Here is a 19,552-nt window from a genome sequence, read left to right on the forward strand (position 1 = left end):
AGTGTTTGCCCAGATTTTCAGAGATGAAATACCATAGGCCATAAAAAAAGAGCTTGCATAACCAAAAATTACCATTCCATTCCAATCTCTAACCACACCTCCTATACCTGCAGCGCCAAAGTTGCCTCAAGAGCTACCATTAAAATTAAGTTTGAAGCAACCCTGAACTCGGTGGATCCCAGCACCTAATTAGCCTAGGCTTAGCATTATGGGAAAGTAGCAAATTTGCAAGGTTAAGTCGCACATCTACCGCGGAGATCCCCCTCCCTCTTTAGTAACAAAGAGCCAACTCCAACAGCAATGGATAATGTTACTTAACACTACTTCTACTGGTAGCACCTTTCCCTTCTGTTGCGTTCCTTCCACACATCCCACATTACAATCCCTTAATAATCTTCCATGTGATCTTCCCTAGTTTTGGTAATATGGGAAATGCCAACCATGTGATTACCCCCTCTCTCTCTCTCTCTTAGTATAAGTGAGGAGTACCTTATGGGCAGGTTTTGGAAAGACAATCTGCAACCAGAATCGATCCACGGTTGGATCGCCGATTTGATTGGATCTCAATTTTAACGATTGATTCAAAGGACGCGGTTTCTATAAGCCCATGTAGAAATGAGTCACATATTAAAAATCTATTTTTGAGATAGATTTTTTTTACCTAATTTTTAAATACATGTAATCTCTAACATGGAGATCATGAATATGAAAAATTAATTAAATTGTGAATACTAAAAATAATGATTCTATTAAAAAACATTTGGATTGTTAGTTTCAATTGTTTTTACAGGGAGCCCTTATTTGCATCCATCTTTAAGATGGACGCTTTATACCTTGGGACCGCATAGTGTAGAAATGTGGTCTAGCCCACATGAAATAATTTTCCTTTATTCAAATTGATGAAAGATTTCAAATATATAAAAAACTCTTATATTTAAGAATGAGATTGTATACAATGAGACCATTTACTTTTTAAAGAAGGTGGTCACAATTATGTACAACTATAGAATGTGAAATCTGATAACTTGGGTGTGTCACAAAGTTCGAGAAATTTTTTTTTGAAGATTGAACTTGGTTAAATGAAATAAATGGAGCCATCCAATTTCACATCCAATTGTCAATATTAATTTTGACCACCTTATACTAAATATAAAAGATCTCACTGTATACTTTTTCTTTAAGGTTTAAGTTAAATTAGAGTTAAATTTAATAAATGGAAACTTGATAAATTGAGTATGATTTTGTCAAAGTACTATCCGCCGATTTCATATGTACTAGTGCGTTTCATCTCTAAAATCCATCTTAAACAAGGATTTTTTTATCTAAATTTTTAGGGATGCATGATGTAGGCTAAGGTGATCGATCATGAATATGAAAAATGAAACTTTAAAATTAAAAATGTGCTTTTTCGTTTTTCGTTTTTTCTGGTCCGGTGCGCTTAAAGATTGACGTTCGCGGGTCATCACGACGCTCTTGTATCCGCTGGTGTACAAGTAGCTTTTTAGGCTATCATAATTGTTTCTAACACCCAAGCTGCATCTTCTAACAAGATTTAGAAGTGCACTTTCTTTTGAGTGTCTAAGATTGGCACCTTATACAAGCCACACCCATGAATTTTTTTTTTTTTTTTTTTTTTGAAATATGTTTATCTAACTTGGGTAATTAGAGTTTTTTATTCAAAATTTTTAATGAGGTCATCATGTAGACCAATGGGAGGCAATGAAAATTATCCATAATTTGAAAACAAAAATAGATGAAACAGAACAAAGAAAATAAAAAAATGACACATCAGGTTCTGAGCAAAGGATAAAACCCTAAAAAATTTGAGCCTATGATTTATATAACTATATTGTACATCAATGATAGAAAAATCAAATGGGAAAATTTTTAGAGAAGTCAAGCGAAAAACTATAAAATACTCTCAATCACATAATTGGTTACATCAATGGTGAAATAAATTCCCAAATTTGATCTTGAGCCATTCATATATTCTCGATTTTAATATGAAAAACATTGTTCGGGTGAGATAAATGAAAGAAATAATTATTGTAGATTAATGATAGAGAAACAATTTGCTAGAAATTTGTCAAGAGAAAAAGAGAGAGAAAACGCTTTCAATTATGAGGGATTCTTGATTCGATAAATAAGCAAGGACAATTTCGATCGGGATCAGCAATATTTTCAAACTCTAGATCTAGGCATACTTTATCCATGATGGACAATTGAATTAATAATAGGACCCTACGATAGATATTCACCATTATTAGGGTACTCCAAAGGAGGTTGCCATGCATTATGTTTTAGGTTCCTAGTACACAGTTGGGTACCTGTTTCAAGTAAAACAACAAGGTCTTCCTTGTAGATTCCTTTGAATTCATTTCCAGCCATAACACTGCAATGATGATCTGAATTTTTTTACTTGTATTTACATTCATTTACCAATCCTTCAAAGACATTGGCTATTCATTTCCTTCCAAATTTTCCAAAGCATAATTGTCAGAGCAGTTCTCTAGAGCAGGATACCACTATTAAACATCAGTGGTGAACTCCATTGAAAAATAAGTTCTCAATTGACTGTAGAATTACCTAACTAAATTCAATTTCACCAATAATCCATTCATGAAAATGCATTACGGAAAGGACAATGAACAAGAATATGAATGCTTATAATGCAATTAGGGTTTCTGATTTTATTTAATAGTTTAAGAGACCAAAATTAGGTTTAAGTTATGTGGTCTTTTATTAGTGTATTTGTTTTGAATTTAATTGTAGAGAATTGAGTGGTAGGGTTGGAAGTTTCATTTTAAATAAATGAAGGATTAGGATTAATTGTGGTTGGAGTTTTTGAAAGAGCAAGTTAGGTTTTTCGGTTTTCTTCTGTAAATATATAAAGAGAAAAGATTCTATAGGACCCTCATATATAAATATTAGATAAGATAAACGGAGTAAAGAATAATTTTCTTTGGGATCTTTTAGTTAGACACTTTGTAGACTTAAAAAGAGAGCTAAATCTTTCAACCTGTAATGGATTCCCCCATAAACCCTAAGATATTGTACATTTCTTCTCGCTCACTAGGTAAAAGCTTGATTGTAGTGGAAAGTGACATCATCGACATGAAGTGAGATGTCACCCACATGGGACATTAATTATTTTTTAACGACAAATAAAATGCCACTAGTTTTTGATAAATATTATATCCCTCTTAATTACGAAAATATCCTTACTCGAAAATTTTATATTACGGAGCAAGGGTAATAATTGTCCAAATATGTTGAATACATTAAAGAAATACCCTAACAATATATATGGGATTGTCTACTATGAGATCATTTATCTTTATTACAAAGAAGTCAAAATTGCTACTTTGGCCAAATTGGATGGCTTGGGGTGTGAAAAAATTCGAAATATTTTTTTTTCTAATTTTAAGCTTAATGAATGACACAATCGATACAGCTAAATTTAAAATCCAACAGCTAAAATGATTGTGACCTCATTATATTAAAATTAAATATTCTCTTTGTATGCACAACCCGTCTCTACTCTTCAATTTCTACTACCTTGTTTGCATGAGAACAAGCTTCCATATCCCTCGAGAATAAATCCCTCTTACAAATAAATCCTTTGTCCCACCAATTTCTACTTTGACAATCTGATCTCTTTTCCCCTCCCTCTCTACCTCTACGTGTGACATGTGGGTCCTCATGCTGACCTAACACTAGCACTGACCTATTTCAATTGTGCCACCTAGTATTGAAAAATAGCCTCTCTTCTCCTACAAGGAGACGTATTCCACTTGTTTTATAATGTATGGAGAAGTAAGTTTAGCAATGGGCCCGGTGGCCCAGTCAGGCTAAACCGGGCCACAGAAGCGTATATAGTCCATAGGGTGAGGCTCAGCGCCGATGGACATTAGGCAAGCTCTGGGCCCGACTCGGCCTTCCATTAGTCCAGACCAAGACCCAAGCCCACCCAGGGGCTCAAGGAGAAAAGACTCCCCTGCAAAACAAATTACCATATGAAATGATTTCATGCTCTTGCGAAAACATGCAAAACGATTATTGCATGAAAACCGCTTCCGGTCGAAAAAATAAATTTCCTACTCCCACAAGAATGTATAAAAAAAAGACAGTGCTCTTCTTTCTCCTATGTTTACTGTTGTAGCTTCCTGCATAAAAAGATTTCTTACTCCCGCGGGAATGTATAAAAAGAGATAGTGCTCTTCTTTCTCCCATGTTTACTGCACTTCGGGCTGCTTTGGCATATCCATTTTCAAACCAAAATTCAAAGAAAAAAAAGGTACACAAAGCATCGCCGCATTCGCGGAAGATGCCCCACCCCCCCCCCCCCCCATAATAGAAACTTTTGCTGAGAGCAACACATTCACTTCAAGATATGATACAGAAAATATTTTGTTTTGACTCATTTTAGTCAAAAGCTTTTTCAGAGCAAGCATGTGTAAAGTATTGCTAGAATTTATAAGGATAGTGTCTTTTTCTTTCTTTCTTTCTATTCATTATTTAAATATTAATAAAGAAGACGAATAAAAAGCCCCTCCTCTGGTCAAGTTTTACTTTTGTTGTGGCTTTACCTCTGTACTTTTTACATGGTTTTAACTGCACATGGGTTATCATTAACCCCTGTGCAAACTCACGTGCCTTGAACCAAAATATGGCGGGCACTTTCCACATTACGAAAATTTTCCAATTATGAAAATAAAACAAATGATTTTTTAGTTTGAACTTGGATATGAAGAGTGATGTAATGAAACATTTATTTTCTATTACTATGTTTTAACTCATGATTTTGTGAAGTTCCTATTTTTGCTAAAGACCAGAATTTAGTGTAGACCTTTTAATTAAGTTTAGAGGAAGTTTTTATCAACATATATAAGGTCCTGTAACTTAAATTTCATGGTCCCCTCTCAAGACATCTTGGGTTTTTTCCTTTTTAAGGGTGTGGTTTGTATAAGGCCTAGGCCCTAAACAATCAAAATAAGGCGCACCTTCATATAGTGTTGAAAGATGTTGTTTCGAGAATCTTTATGATGGCTTGAAAATTTATTTTCATATCTAATTATAGAATTTAAAAAGTCAAAAATATTGTAGGTCAAGCAGATCCATGAACACTTGAAAATTGATGATCCGAAAATACATTATAAGATACACTATGTCCAAGATTTGAAATCCATTTTTTCTCATGTCTATACATCTTGAGGTCGAGATGATCAATTTGATGATTTCTTAGCATGGAAATAACTTGTTTTATTAAATTTTTGAGGTGCCCCTTAATTTAATTGCTTAGTGATGTCTATTACATGATAATATGACATAACCAGCAGATCCATGAACACTTGAAAAACTTAAAAATTGATGATCCGAAAACACATTATAAGATACACTATGTCCAAGACTTGAAATCCATTTTTCTCATGTCTATACATCTTGAGGTCGAGATGATCAATTTGAGAATTTTTTAGTATGGAAATAACTTGTTTTATTAAATTTTTGAGGTGCCCCTTAATTTAATTGCTTAGTGATGTCATTACATGATAATATGACATAACCAAGCAGATCCATGAACACTTGAAAAACTTAAAAATTGATGATCCGAAAACACATTATAAGATACACTATGTCCAAGACTTGAAATCCATTTTTTCTCATGTCTATACATCTTGAGGTCGAGATGATCAATTTGAGGATTTTTTAGCATCGAAATAACTTGTTTTATTAAATTTTTGAGGTGCCCTTTAATTTAATTGTTTAGTGATGTCTATTACATGATAATATGACATAATGATGTTTATTACATTGATATATAGCATGTTATCGACATGAAAATATCTCTTTAGCTGATAAACATGATAAAATGACATAGTGATGATTATATGTATAGCATGCTCTAGACAAGCTAATATTTTTTGTGATTATATGTATGATGTGCTTCTAATATGATTCATAGAGACATGGTTATGTTATATTATCCATACATGATGACATGCTTCTGATACGATATGTATGCATGATAACATGCTTATGATGAGATATGTGTGCATGGCAACATGCGACCCGTATATAAACTTCTTTTTTTTAATGGTTGCAAACCATGGTTTTGGAGGGAAAGATTACTGCTCACAATAAGGAAGGATGATAAGTGTGGAAAAAGGAGGGCACATCGATTGATTTAGAGAGAGAGAGAGAGAGAGAGTACAGCTCATAGTTGGGAAGGATGATGGGGTGTTGGTAAAGTGGAGCAAGTTGATTTGATTAGTAGAGGATGAGCTTTGATGAACTTTTCACTTTTTCATTTTTTTCTCTTTTGGGTTTTAACCATGATGCTCCCCACTTATGTTGTACTGCAAGCTTTAGCAATGAAAGAGTGGTAAAGGGATGCAGAAGTCATTGGAGTAAGAGAGAGAAAGGCTTCTTCATATTTAAGACGTCCCTGAAAAGAACACATGGGTGTCTGTCCATGCTTCAATATATTTACAGACTTACCAGAAAATGAGTAACACAAAAAAACACATGAAATAGAAAAGCATCGAAACAAACAAAGCAAATAGTGATATTACAGGCTTTAGAACATGGAAGTTTACATTTAAACAACAGCAAAATCATAAGATAAAAGTTTGTTATTCAAAAAAGATGCAAATGCAGTATACCAGTCAAGATGATTATAATAATGTGTGTGCACATGCGTGTATGTGCATGTGTGTGAGAGAGAGTCACGGAAGACAAAAAAATTAGCTCTATAATAGGGTATGGTCGTTACAACCTTTGTAACTACTGAATTTTTTTGTACAATTCTATGATGGAAAAAGTTTATATAAGGTTGCAACCTTAAAATGTAGCATTACAAATGCACCTCAAAAATCCATAAGAAAAGATTGTTTTAATATTGAGAAACCTTGTAATTGATCATCTCGACAACAAGATGTATGAATATGAAAAAAGAAAAAGATTTTGAGTCCTAGATATAGTGCATTTCACAGTACAATATCTAGACCGTCCATTTTCCATATTTTCATATGATTATAGATGTACTTGATTTTGACCATTTTTTAAGTTTAAAATTTTATAATTAGATATGAAAATAGATTTTGGGATAATCCTAAAAATTCTTTACACCAAAATTACAAGTTACGATAAAATTTGAAGGTGTGTCTTAATTGGATTGTTTAAGGTTGCAACCTTATAGAAACCACTCTATGGTTGAAATGAAATAAAAAACTGATTTTTGGAGCACACTCCTCCAAAACATAAACAGCCCAAGGAAATTAGATTGTGTTTTGGATTCAAATAAGGACATATTTTCTATGAGTCCATGTAGAAATTAATCACCTCTTAAAAATTTTATTTTGAGATTGATTTTTTGACTTAATTTTTAAGGACATGTAATCTCTAACATGGAGATCATGAATATGAAAAAATAAATATATTTTGAAAATTAAAAATAATAATTCTATTTAGAAAACATTTGGACCATTAGTTTCAAGTGCTCTTAGATGGATCACCTATTTGCATCCATCTTTAAGATGGATGCTTTATACTTTGGGACCGCATTGTAGAAATGCGGTCCAGCCCGCATGAAACAATTTTCCTTCAAATAAAGATGCTATCATGCATCACCCCCAAAAACCCAAAAGGAGAATGCAAGTAAAAAAGTAAAAAATTCGAGAGTAAAATGTAAACAGTTAAGTGAATGTGGCCAAAGACTTTAATAAAGAAATGGACAAAAGGAAAAAGCTGAGACAAGACTTAAGAAACCCAAAGTTCCATGATGAGTAGGGGTGTTTTGGTCGTACGAATCAGGTAAATTAATGCAAGGGACACTCAATGTCTGGCCTTTGTCTATCTTCTATGGGAGTGCAGATATGCTGGATGCTGACATATTTGGGACACCAACAAGTTTGAAAGCCTTAGAAATTCAAGCTAAGGTCCACTCTTAATAAACTGAAATGATGGCTCAAGACATTTCTTCTGGTTAAATGAAATAGGGAATAATTTATACCCAATTATTCTCTAAAGCTATTTCAAGGCAATTGCTCAGAGAGAGAGAGAGACTGCTCCTTGCCAATAAGAGTGATAGGACCACCTCAAAGAGATGGAATCTGCTCACCTACACAAGTGGGGATTGGGGATGGGAGACTGCCAAATATCTAAAATTTTGAAGCCAAAAGTTCCATTTGAAAAACTGGCAATCTATGCATGAAAGGGACTACATGCTGAACATTGCAATTGTATATGACTGACAAGAAGTTATGATGGTGGTATTAAGTGTTCCTGTTGTCTGTTTAATAAAAAAGATGATTAATTCCTCCAAATACATGGAAGGGCCAACTTGTATGGCTTTCTGAATTTTCAATGATTCAAACTTCCACCTGAAGCCTGAATGCTCACAATGCATCGCACTGATACAATTTCAGTGCTTTTAATGAGGAACATGGACTTTTCCAGAAAAGAATGAAAGAACAAGCTTACAAATTTTAGGATAGAGAATTATAAACTTCCATTAATCAAATATTGTTCATGAAATTATGATTTGCAAGCCTACTTTGAGATGAAGAGCACCATAACATAACATCTATGGTGCTCTGACCTGTCCTTGGACTAGTTTCTTGTCGGATGTTATGATGTCCTTAAGGGCATCACTGACATATGGGTAGTCAAACGAGAAACCCAGCTCTTGGGCTTTCTTCGGAAGAACTTTTTGTCCATCCAAAACCTGCAAATTTTCCAAGACAATTCACATGAATGACCAGAAAAAAATGTATACACTTTTTTTGAAGACTAGAAGTGAATTTTTTCTTTGGCGAAGCCATAAAGTAATTTCTATTTTCAACGGTTTCACTAAAATAGGCACACAAGGTTTATCAGGAGCAGTCATAGTCCAATGGTTCACCACCCACTTAAATGGTGTGTGTGTGTGTGTGTGTGTGTGTGAGAGAGAGAGAGAGAGAGAGAGAGAGAGAGAGATCCACCAAAACAGGACATTACCCAAATGGTGGATCCCACTCTCCACAATCCATCATTTCATTGGCTGGTGATGACCCAGTAGATTAGAATTCGAAAATACATAAATGTGTTTAGAATACTTAGAAAAAATGGAGGACCATACAAACAGAATATAATTAATACTCACAACAGAAGCCCCTTCACCAAGGACTGCCTTGAGAGCAAAATCTGGGACTGGCAGCCACGATGGCCTGCCCATGACTCGACCCAACTGCTCACACATTTCACCCAACCGCACTGGATTTGGAGCAGTGCCATTGATGACTCCTGAATACAAATAAATATCAGCTTCAGAAAAGTTTCATGAAGTTTATAGAACTTTCACACTTCGAAGGAATGTACAAAGGGAAAACCACAGTTCAGTGCTCATGACAGTCCTATGGAATGATGGAAGGTGATGGCGAAAGTCAGAGAGGACCATTGTAGCCATGTCCTTTTCCGTTGTGTGCCACTCTCCATCAACATCCTTATTTTAGTGGATGGTGGTAAGTGATGACCCAATGCACTATGGCTTTCCAGAACTCAATGGACTAATAGTAGACTTCCCGCCCTATCAAAAGGTTGCCCTGCTTCTCTTGGAAAGCAAATGATCATAGTCTTTTGTTTCATGAACCAAACATCTCTGCTACATGTTAGGTGACTCAGCTTGGATCGCATAGTCCAATGCCCTTACCTAGGAAGGCGTTCGACCATGTTCTCTTCAGTAGTTGGTTTTCTTCCAGTATGGGAGGCAGCTATTAGGAACCACTTTCTCATAGGCTCTTCCTGACCCCTACTAATACCCCAACTCTTTAGAAGAGAATAAAATTAGTTTTACATTTTTTATTATAAAATAGGAACACGTTAATGATGAATATTATGGACCTCTACTTGAAATCAGATTAACGGAAATCAAATGAAAGTTGTAATTTTAGCAGAAGTAACAAAAGAGATTTGTAGATTTTCCAACTCCGCATATTAGGGTACCAACTGCCTTAGGGGTTTCTTACTTGTGAAGGTAAACCTGAGAGCACCAGGTATTTGTACACTTTCTGTATTACAGATAAATTTCAGCTGTCTATTAATATTCATCAATGAACATCTGTCTTTGAAAGTTTCTCAAAAATATGAGTAGATAGACTCTTTCTTTGAGAAGAACAACAAAGGTCATGTCTTCGGAACTTGAATATCTGTGATACAAATATCATGCAGGTGAAGCATGTTTATTGGTAATACCTTTATATGATTGATTTGATAAAGCTTCCATAATAAGGCTAACCAGGTCATCCAAATGAATCCAGGAAAACCTGCAGCAATCATTTGCCTGTTTATGGTCAGCAATTCATCCATAAGAAGAAACAATCATCTAGCTGTTGGCTGTTGAATAACACAAAAGAAAGTACAACATAAGTAGGAGGCCTTTTTTTTGTTTTTTTTTTTTTGAGAAAGCTACCTGATGTATTGAGTATAAGAAGTGTACAAAAAGTCGGCCACCCACAAATCGGGTGCTCGATGGCAAAAACCCTTATGAGTACAAAAACTATACAAACATTCTACACAGACCATAAGGCTGCAAAGGTGTTAAAGAAACTATCAAACTGAGGTGTGGGCTCGTTGAGACATTTCAAGAGGCTATCGAGAGGGTCCCAGGGGGTTGGAACCATTCGTGCCCACTTTATTGAGGGTGCCCACAATGGAGTTTGCCTCCCTCCAGGTATGCCTCCACACAATATGCAATTCCGAACTTCGGTAAAAAATCTCGTCTAAAATGTGATCAAGCCTCCAAGGGCATGGGGTTGATCTAGGGGCCCAAGTGATAACATTGACAGCGTCCCCTTCGATTATCAAAAAATTATCCCAATCTCTATTAAAGTATCTAAGACCCAATAAGAAGGGCCGCTGCCTCTACCAAATTGGAGTCAGTGAGGCCTAAGAAGTGCAAAAGGAGAACAAGGTTTGGCCAGTACTGTCTCGGAAAATCCCCCCGATGCCCGATGGACCGGGTTGCCCAGGGAACATCCATCGAAGTTAAAACTTAATTAGTCCATTGGCAGGGGGGGACCAACGACAGGCCCGAGGGATTTGGGAAGGCTTAAGGAAGAGTGAGGCCTGCCAATTTTGGTGGACGTCTGCAAGAGAGAGGTGTCTAAAAGTTGTGGTTGATCGCCCAAAAGATGACCAGTGACAGCACCTTTCCAGTAGAGTTTCGGTATGGGTATACTCCCCCTAAAGGTTCTTTGGTTTCTTTCTACCCATAGTACCCAAAGGGCAGTAGCAACAGTAGCTCTCCATAAGACAATGCCTGATAGGCCCACAGGGGGGGCAGGCAGGAGAATCTGTGGGGTGGCCCAAGACCATCTAAAAAGAAGGATGGAGCCCCAAAGTTGGAAGGCGAGCTCGCAAGGCAGAAAGAGATGAGCATTGGATTTGGCATTGTTAGGGCACATGATGCACCGGTTGGGGATTTGCATTCCCCTCCTTTGTAGTTGGCCTACCGTCAAGACCCTCTCGCGGATTGTGACCCAATTGAAGAACTGTATTATCAGGGGAACAAGAGAGAACCACACTTTACTCGCTGAAGTTGGATGAGTGGAAGCTACCTGGGAGGGCCTGAGGAGGACGTTGTAGAAAAAGGAGATGGAGAAAACACTGAAGGGGCGGGGGTCCAAACTACCTTATCCACGAGCGAGAGAGGGAGAAAGGAGTGAAGTAGGGCCTGCAGCTCTGAAAAAGCAGGCAGTTCAAGGTCATTGGGGGGCCTTCTGAAGTTTGGGGACCATACCCTCCCAAGGGGCGAGGGTTCGAAATTTTTAGGGACCAAGGAATGGGGGTTACGAGCCAAGAGGAAGTGGGAGGGGAAAGAATCTCAAAGGCGAACATGTCCAATCCAAGTGTCCGATTAGAAAGCAATTATGTCCCCTACTCTCGGTCGGAAGCAATATTGGTGGACAAGTGATTGAGACATGATAAAAATCCCTTACCCCCCATCTCTTTAGCCGTGCAGGCATGGTCCTCTTTTGCTCCCCCCAAAAATTCAGATCTTCATGTGGTTGGCCCTCTCTCAGAGGGTGCTCACAGTTGACCAGCTTCAAAGAAGAGGCATTCCAATACCCAATCACTGTGCTCTGTGCATGGCAGATGAGGAATCCAACGCCCACCAGTTCCTGCATTGCCCCTTTGCCCTTAACCTATGGGGGGAACTGTTATGCCTCTTCAAAGTTCAGTGGGTACTCCCGGCCACTATACCTCTTATCCTTTCATCCATTCAACCTTTCCCTTGGCCTAAGGCTAGCATTTTACTGTGGAATCCAGCAGTGGCAGTGTCTTTATGGGCTATCTGAATTGAGCGTAACAATAGGATCTTCCAGGGTGATCACTCTCCCTGGCACACTATCTTTGTCAAGCTTAAATCCTCAGTGGTATTCTGGGCTACCAATCACCAATGTTTCAAAGGGGTTTCCACTGCTGCCTTTTATCAGGATTGGGCCATGCTCTTCAGCATAACCGAATGAGCCCCACTTGGGTATCTTTTTGGAAACCCCCTGCTCGAGGTCAATTCAAGCTTAACTTCGACGGTTGTTCCCTTGGAAATCTTGGCCCATCGGGTATAGGAGCGATCCTCAAAGACCATCAGGGCTCAATAGTTGCTTCCATCTCAAAGTCTATTGGTCATTCTGACTCTATGGGAAGAGCGCAACAGAAGAGTCTTTGAGTCAAGACCCACCAGGAGAGAGCTTATTGTGAAACGGATTATCTTACATGTTCAGGCACTAGCAGAAGTTAAAAAGTGGTCTTTCCATTTATCAAAAAAGGCCATAATTGGTAATCTTCAGATAACTTGGCGTCAGCAGAGGTCATAATCTCTTATTCCGGTGGTGTGGTCCTTTCTTGAAGCTCAGAATTACAAACTGAATATTGATGATGCTTCCTTGAGCAATCCAGGTTTAGCAGGTGGTGGTGGAGTCATCAGGAACATAGAGGCTGATTTCATTGCTGCTTTTGCAAAGCATTTTGGTTTTGCTTCTAATAATCATGTAGAATTTCTGGCACTTGAGGAAGGAATTCAATTGGTTCATCAAAGGAATTGCTTTCCAATACAGATAGAAAGTGATTCGGCCATGCTTGTGAATGTCATTCAGAATCGATGCAGTGCTCTACGGCGGCTCAAGACGATTGCAGATAATTGTTGCACCAGACTTTCTTCTCATCAATGGTCTATTACACATGTTTTTCGAAAGGCAAACATGGTTGCAGATAGGGCATCTGCTGACCTTGGTGCTACTGTGTGGCGCCATAGACCACGAGATTTTCTTTCCTCTCTTTTATTACATGATCTGGCGCAATTGCCCTACTATAGGGTTGTACGTTAATTAATTTTTTCTGCTCTTTTATTAATGGAAAAACGGGTAGAGGGCCTTCTCCCCCACTGACTTACCCAAAAAAAGAAGAAGTGGGGGCTATAGCTTTGTTGGAAGCCCTTATGCTTACCCAACATCATAGGATTGAATCCATTACTATCATAACTTGGGCTACGAACTCTTCCTCCCCCCTTGGTTTTTGGCTCACATTTTTTATGAGATTAACCACCTTTGCAGGGATATGCACGTCTTATGGAGGCATACCTGGAGGGAAGCAAACTAGGTGGCTGACACCCTTACTAAAGAAGCGGCTATAGCGGACGGTTCTTGGCATTTTTTGGATCGGCGTCTTTTTGTGGATTTCTTTTGTTGTTAATGTAACCTTAAAAAAGAAGGCTTTTTGTTTCTTCTTTTATTTTTCCTTTGTACTTGGAGCTTCCGTCTTGTGTATGGCCCAAACTTTGTTTCTTTGCCCCCCCCCCTCTCTTCATCAATTTAAGGTTAATTCTATTTTTTTTTTTTTAAAATCCCTTCTTAAGACTAGAGGCATTGCTAGGGAGCCAAGCATTTAGGGGGCACCTATATTTATGCCATGGCACCTCTTGCCAAAGATGGTTACTTTGAACTGCAAATCTCCACCACCATTTACCAATGAGGGCAGCATTAGTATCTCTGAGTCTACGGAGGCCCAGGCGCCCTTGAGACTTTGGGGCACAAACGGTATCCCAGGTTATTAGATGGTATTTCCTTCCCTCAGTGCCAAAACAGAGAAAGGGTTGCCTCGATAAGGGTAAGTCTCCCCGCAAGGGAGAGAAATCAGCCTTTCCACCCCCGCAAAGCATCTATCAAACTTGTCAATAATGTGAGACCATTGCTTAGCTTTACGGTTTGCCAATGCACAGGGGCAATCCTAAATAGGAAGAAGGCAAGGGTTGTGCTTTGCAGCCCCAAAGATTGGCCATCCGAGGAACTAATTCAAGGCTCATGGCCACCCCCCCCCCCCACCATACTAGTTTTGGCAAGGTTGACTTTGACACCTGTGGCCCATTGGAAGCACCTAAGAAAAAGGCACAAGGTGTCTACTTGATTTGGGTGGGCATCACAAAAAAGGAGTATTGTCAGCATATATTGAAGGTGGAGATGGTGGGCCCTCGAGTACTAGCTTGAAAGCCCCTCACGATACAACCCCGAATGAAGGAGCAGAAGACCTCGACTGCAATGGAAAAGAGGAAGGGCGAGAGGGGATCCCCTTGCTGAAGTCCCCTCGAAGCTTGGAAGAGTCCCCTAGGGGATCTATTGATGATAACAGATAAGGAAGTTGAAGAAATGCACCTCCTCATCCACCTACACCATTGAGAGCCAAACCCCATTCTTGATAAAATCCCCTGGAGTATATCCCAATTGACGTGGTCGTACACCTTTTCCCAAACTAGCTTGATGACCAGTCCCGGGGATTTGGCCAAATACTGAGAGTGAATGCATTCATGTGCAATTAGAGCACCATCGAGGATTTGCCAATCCTTGACGAAGGCTCCTTGAGAAGGAGAGATGAGCCAAGCAAGGACCTCTCGAATTCCAGATGCTAGCACCCTGGAAATGATCTTATAGGAGCTATTAACTAGGCTGATAGGCCTAAAGCCTTGAAGTTCCTCCACCCCTTCGATTTTGGGAATAACGGCGAGGAAAGTTGCATTTATAGCCTTATTCACTATTCCACTATTGTGGAAATCTTCGAAGAAGGCCACTAAGTCAGGTCTAAGGAGTCTCTATTTGAAAAGAGCAATCGGGAAGCCATCCGAGCCTGGGGTTCTATCTTGGCCCAACAAATTTATTGCATCGAGGATTTATTTTTATTTTTATTTTTTTTGACAAGGTTACATTCCTATGTAACCTTGTTAAAAAAAAAAAGAAGATTTTATTGCATTGAGGATTTCCTTTTAGGCAAAAGGTTGCTCGAGCCATTCTGTTTTCTCAGGGGATAGAGTTTTGACAGCCAGAGAGGACATTTTCAGCTTTGGGCCAACTGGTGTCGTGATGAGGTTCTTGAAAAAGTAGATTATGGCTCGTTCGATGAGTGCCTTCTCCCAATTTTTTGGAGAAAGGCGGTGTTAAGGTCGCCAAGTTTATAGACCGCCCCCTTGAGAAGCACAGATTGGAGAGAAAGCTTCGCTTCTAGGCATTGATTTCTTTCTACAGGGGATTCCTCGAGAGTGTCCAAGGTGTGGATGGCCTCGAGTAAGGACCCTTTTTCTCTCGAAAGTTTCCAGGGAGGTTACAGCTCCACTCCCTGAGGGCCAATTTCAATAGTAGTTTTCGTTGTAGATGAAAACCAGGCCAACCTTGGATGAGTGGGGCAAAGGCTTGCTCCCATGAGGAGATGAGCGCAGGGAGTTAGGCTCCTCCAACCAGGACAGCTCAAATCGAAAAGGCTTTGGGCCTTGACTGATGACATTTGTATCAAGCAGAATGGGCATGTGATCTGAAATGGGCTTGGGGAGGGCCGAGGAGTGAGAATTGGAGGTCTTCAAAGTGATTCGACCGAGTGAAACAGTCCCCTTGGAGACGCACATCTAGGAGTTGGTTCCGAGCAATGAAGTCTAAAAAGGTTGTCATTGAGGGAGAGATTCTAGGGTTGGAGTTTCGTTCAAAGGACCACCGGATAACGTTGAAGTTCTCTCCAAAAACTGTCTCTGCGAGAAGGGGAGTTTGGGCTGTAGACTGCTGAAAACTTCCATAGGAAACCGTCTGAAATTCTGAGCAAAGAGACTAAGACTGAAAATTCTCCGATCACCAAGGAAGAGAGGGAGTGCGAGGAGGGGTCCCAACAACCCAGATACAACCTGAAGCCCCATTAGCTTCCAAAGCCAGCCATTGACAGGGACAGTTTCCCCAAATTTGATGCACTTGCCGGAGAAAGGGAGAGAGAAGCTTTGTCTCGAGTAGGGTTTTAATGGAGTTTTGGGTTATAAAGTGACCATAATGGCCTCCCACCATCACATTGGAGGGAGGCCATTATGGTGACTGTATAACCCAAAACCCCATTAAAACCCTACTTGTGCCTTTGTTAGACAATCTATACCATAATGTCTTCACAAACCTCAGAATGAACTTTTTTGTTATAGCTGACACTGTATTAAAAGAATGTATTCATGAGACCTCAAAAGGAACAGGTTTTACAAGGTGAAAATAAGAGGAGGGAATAGACTCAGAATGCCAAGTACATGCAGCAAAACCCATGCATTAAGTAGTCATTTAATGGTTTTCTGTGGGCAATGAGATTAGGTGACCTTTTTTTTCTATTATTATTTTTAATGTCTTATCTGTTGTATAAAATGCCATCTCATCCTTCTTTAATAAAATCAAAGTAAAATTTGAAATACTAACATCATCAAAGTACAATTTGAAAGACTAACATCAATTATTCCAAATCTCTTTTAAATTGAAGAAAAAAGGAAACCTTTTTTTTTCCTGGTGTTTGTGTGAAATACAAAAAAAAATCACTTCAATTATTAAGGTTCAGACAGATGCATGTGTAACTACATTGTTTTTCATGTATTCAAAAACCCGAAGTAAAAGGAACGTCTTAATTCAGGGTGAACCACATCAATCTGTGCAAAAAGTGACATCTCAATAGCATGAAAACCTGGAAAATATCTAGTCAACAAATATACACCCGATAGAAATCATAAGCTTTATAAAGGAAGGAATTTCTTTCAACTTAGGATGGAGAAAATCACATTGTCCTGCCTTTGTGCAGAAAATGGAAAAAGATTTACCATTGTTTTCCTGAACCTAGTGGACCGCCAGCGAACATCATGAAGAGAGGAATCATTCTGGCTGCAATTAATTCAAGTGGAAGTCAAGGATTAATGTTCATCAGTTCTGATTGATTACCATATAAGAATATATAATATCTATAAGGAAACATAAGAATGCGGAACTTGGTTTACAACTATAAGATGCAGTATTAATGTCAAAAATTAGAATAGTGAAAAGTCTTAACAATAGCTCTCAAAACTTTCCAACAAAACTCCAAAAATTAGCATTGAAAACTAAATTATCAAAGCTTTATAACGCGAAGTAACAAGTGTACCTAGAGCACCACCATCTTTGCCAAGGACAACACCAATGCGAATAAGCACCAAACGAACGTCTTTGTTGACCCCTTGGGCTCTAGCTTCCCATTCTCTACAGACCTGAAAGTATATATTATTGAGGAGAAATTATTGCATCACGTCCAATACCCTACTAGAACTTGCACTGTGAGATGCTGATCACCAGCTTAAGATCATTTATAGCATAGAGTTTAACATCATAAAAAGGACAAAATTTTAATAAGTTCGTAGATACAGTTTAATGACAAAGTTACTAACATACACAAAGATAATTGTCAAAAGTTCATAGCACAACACATTCAGAAGAATGAGCCGATGCTCAAACAAATTCATGTTTTCGGAAAATTTTATAGAAAATGACACAGAATAAGGTAGCAAACCAGAAAAAAAAAAAGGAAACAAATTCACAGAACAGATCTCAAAAGATCTACATGGGTCCGGGAACTCGTTCCTAGCACAGCGTGAGCTAACCTTTTACATTTACATCCAACCCACTTAAGTTATGAGAGGGCAACCGTTGATTGGGCCTCCGAGAATTACAAGAGAAAAGAATTGGGAAACAAGCAAAGCCGCCCCCCCCCCCCCCCCCCCCCCCGGGCCGCTTCTGCCCCTCGAGATCCTCCCCAACAGGCCCTCTTTCTCCCCTTTGCCTCTGCAGCCTCTACCCCCTCTTTCCCTCCCTTTGACGATGCCTCACTCCTATCCCCACCTTCCTTAACCCAGCCCCCCTCTTCTTCCTCTTACTTTCAGCCCTCTCTGGTTGTCCTTCACCCTTCACCGCCACCGCCCCCCTTGTGCCCTGTCTCCCCCTCTCCTCTAGCTCCACCCCCTGAACCCCCGCCTTTACCCACAGACTCCCCTCTCGGCCTAGCTGACCGCAAGCCACAACCCCCCCTCGCAACCTCTTCTGAACCTAGTGCACCTTTTTAACCTCCACCCCCTTCTCATCTCCCAATGGACTGACCTAACTTTCCCGCTGGCCTTCTTGTGGTGGAGTCAGACAACCCCACTCCTCCAGACCCTGCAGCCTTAGCCTCCATTCTGGCCCCCTAGTTCCCTTATCCTCCTAACCTTATTCCCATCTTTCAAGTGGCCTCCGTACCCGTCCCTGTCAATGCTCTCCCTACTGACCCTCTCACCTCCCTTTTGGCACCGACAGCCTTTGCAACCCTTCCCCCTCTTCCCTACTACACCACCCCTAACCCCCTTCTTCAAATGCCTTTGCCTCTTCCGGCTCCTCTCTATCCCTCCTTCCACCAACACCCAACTCGGCCTGATTTTACCTCCTCTTAACCCTTACAACCACTTCACCCTACCCACCCCATCCCCTACCCCTTGCCCTAACCCTGATTTTTACAATCCCCCACCCTTGGCCCCGTGGCCCCCTTGCCTCTTCCTCCTGCTCTCCGCTCTGCCTCCCAGCCTCATAACCCCTCTGTGTCTAGGCTTACCCTTCTCCTAGCTGATAACCTTTCTAACCCCTTTGCAGCCTCTCACCCTACAACCTCTGCTTTCTCCGGCTCAACTTCCCCCTCTCCTAGCTCAGCCACAACCACCCACTCTCATTTCTCACTGCCATCCCCCCCCCTCAGCTTCTTCTGTGAACTCTGAGTACGTGGACAGGGTCGACTGCTGCCAAGGCAACATCATGGAAGTCCTCAGGGTCATTTGCTTCCCCTATGCGGGCCTGAGGGCCCATTTCATCTGTTCTTCCAGGCGACGCTCAAAGTAGGCTCAAGGTGAGTATCAAAGGCTCTAGGGAACTGAGGAACCTCATCTCTAGTATCAACTACGATAGACCATCGTCTGTTGCCACTCCTTCGGGACCTAATCCCTTACTCCCTCCCCTAGACCCTTCTCTATGAAGGTCCCCCAGGCTCACAGCCCTTAACGCAACTCTCCTTCCTAGATGAAATTACTCTCTTGGAATGCCCGTGGTCTAAGCTAGACCACTAAATGCAATGCTGCTCGTGATATGAGCTCCAAGCACCGTCTGAATGTAATGGCTATCACTAAAACAAAACTACCCCACCCCTCTCTCCAACTTATTAGACAGGTGTGGGGTCACAAGCTGTGTTAGTGGCT

At 39.9% G+C, this 19,552-nt stretch overlaps 1 protein-coding gene across 5 annotated transcripts in view; it reads right to left on the bottom strand.

Moving 5' to 3' along the window:
- Positions 1-8,484: 8,484 nt before the first annotated feature.
- SULA (NAD(P)-binding Rossmann-fold superfamily protein) overlaps positions 8,485-19,552 on the bottom strand; it is a 39,778-nt gene continuing 28,710 nt past the window's right edge. For 2 of the 5 annotated variants that reach the window (XM_088846342.1, XM_020673826.2), the window contains 5 exons: positions 17,446-17,548; positions 17,129-17,189; positions 10,231-10,318; positions 9,143-9,282; positions 8,485-8,725 (listed from right to left, as the gene is read on the bottom strand). In XM_088846342.1, coding sequence (XP_088702468.1) covers positions 8,629-8,725; positions 9,143-9,282; positions 10,231-10,318; positions 17,129-17,189; positions 17,446-17,548 — 489 coding nt within the window. In that variant the 3' untranslated portion in view covers positions 8,485-8,628. The remainder of the gene's footprint in view (positions 8,726-9,142; positions 9,283-10,230; positions 10,319-17,128; positions 17,190-17,445; positions 17,549-19,552) is intronic. The other 3 variants (XM_020673827.2, XM_006854799.4, XR_016040468.1) reach the window with 2 other exon arrangements.

Source organism: Amborella trichopoda, chromosome 9, assembly GCF_054954075.1.
Source record: "Amborella trichopoda isolate Santa Cruz 75 chromosome 9, AtrichopodaSantaCruz75HAP2 v2.0, whole genome shotgun sequence".
NCBI classification, from domain to species: domain Eukaryota; kingdom Viridiplantae; phylum Streptophyta; class Magnoliopsida; order Amborellales; family Amborellaceae; genus Amborella; species Amborella trichopoda.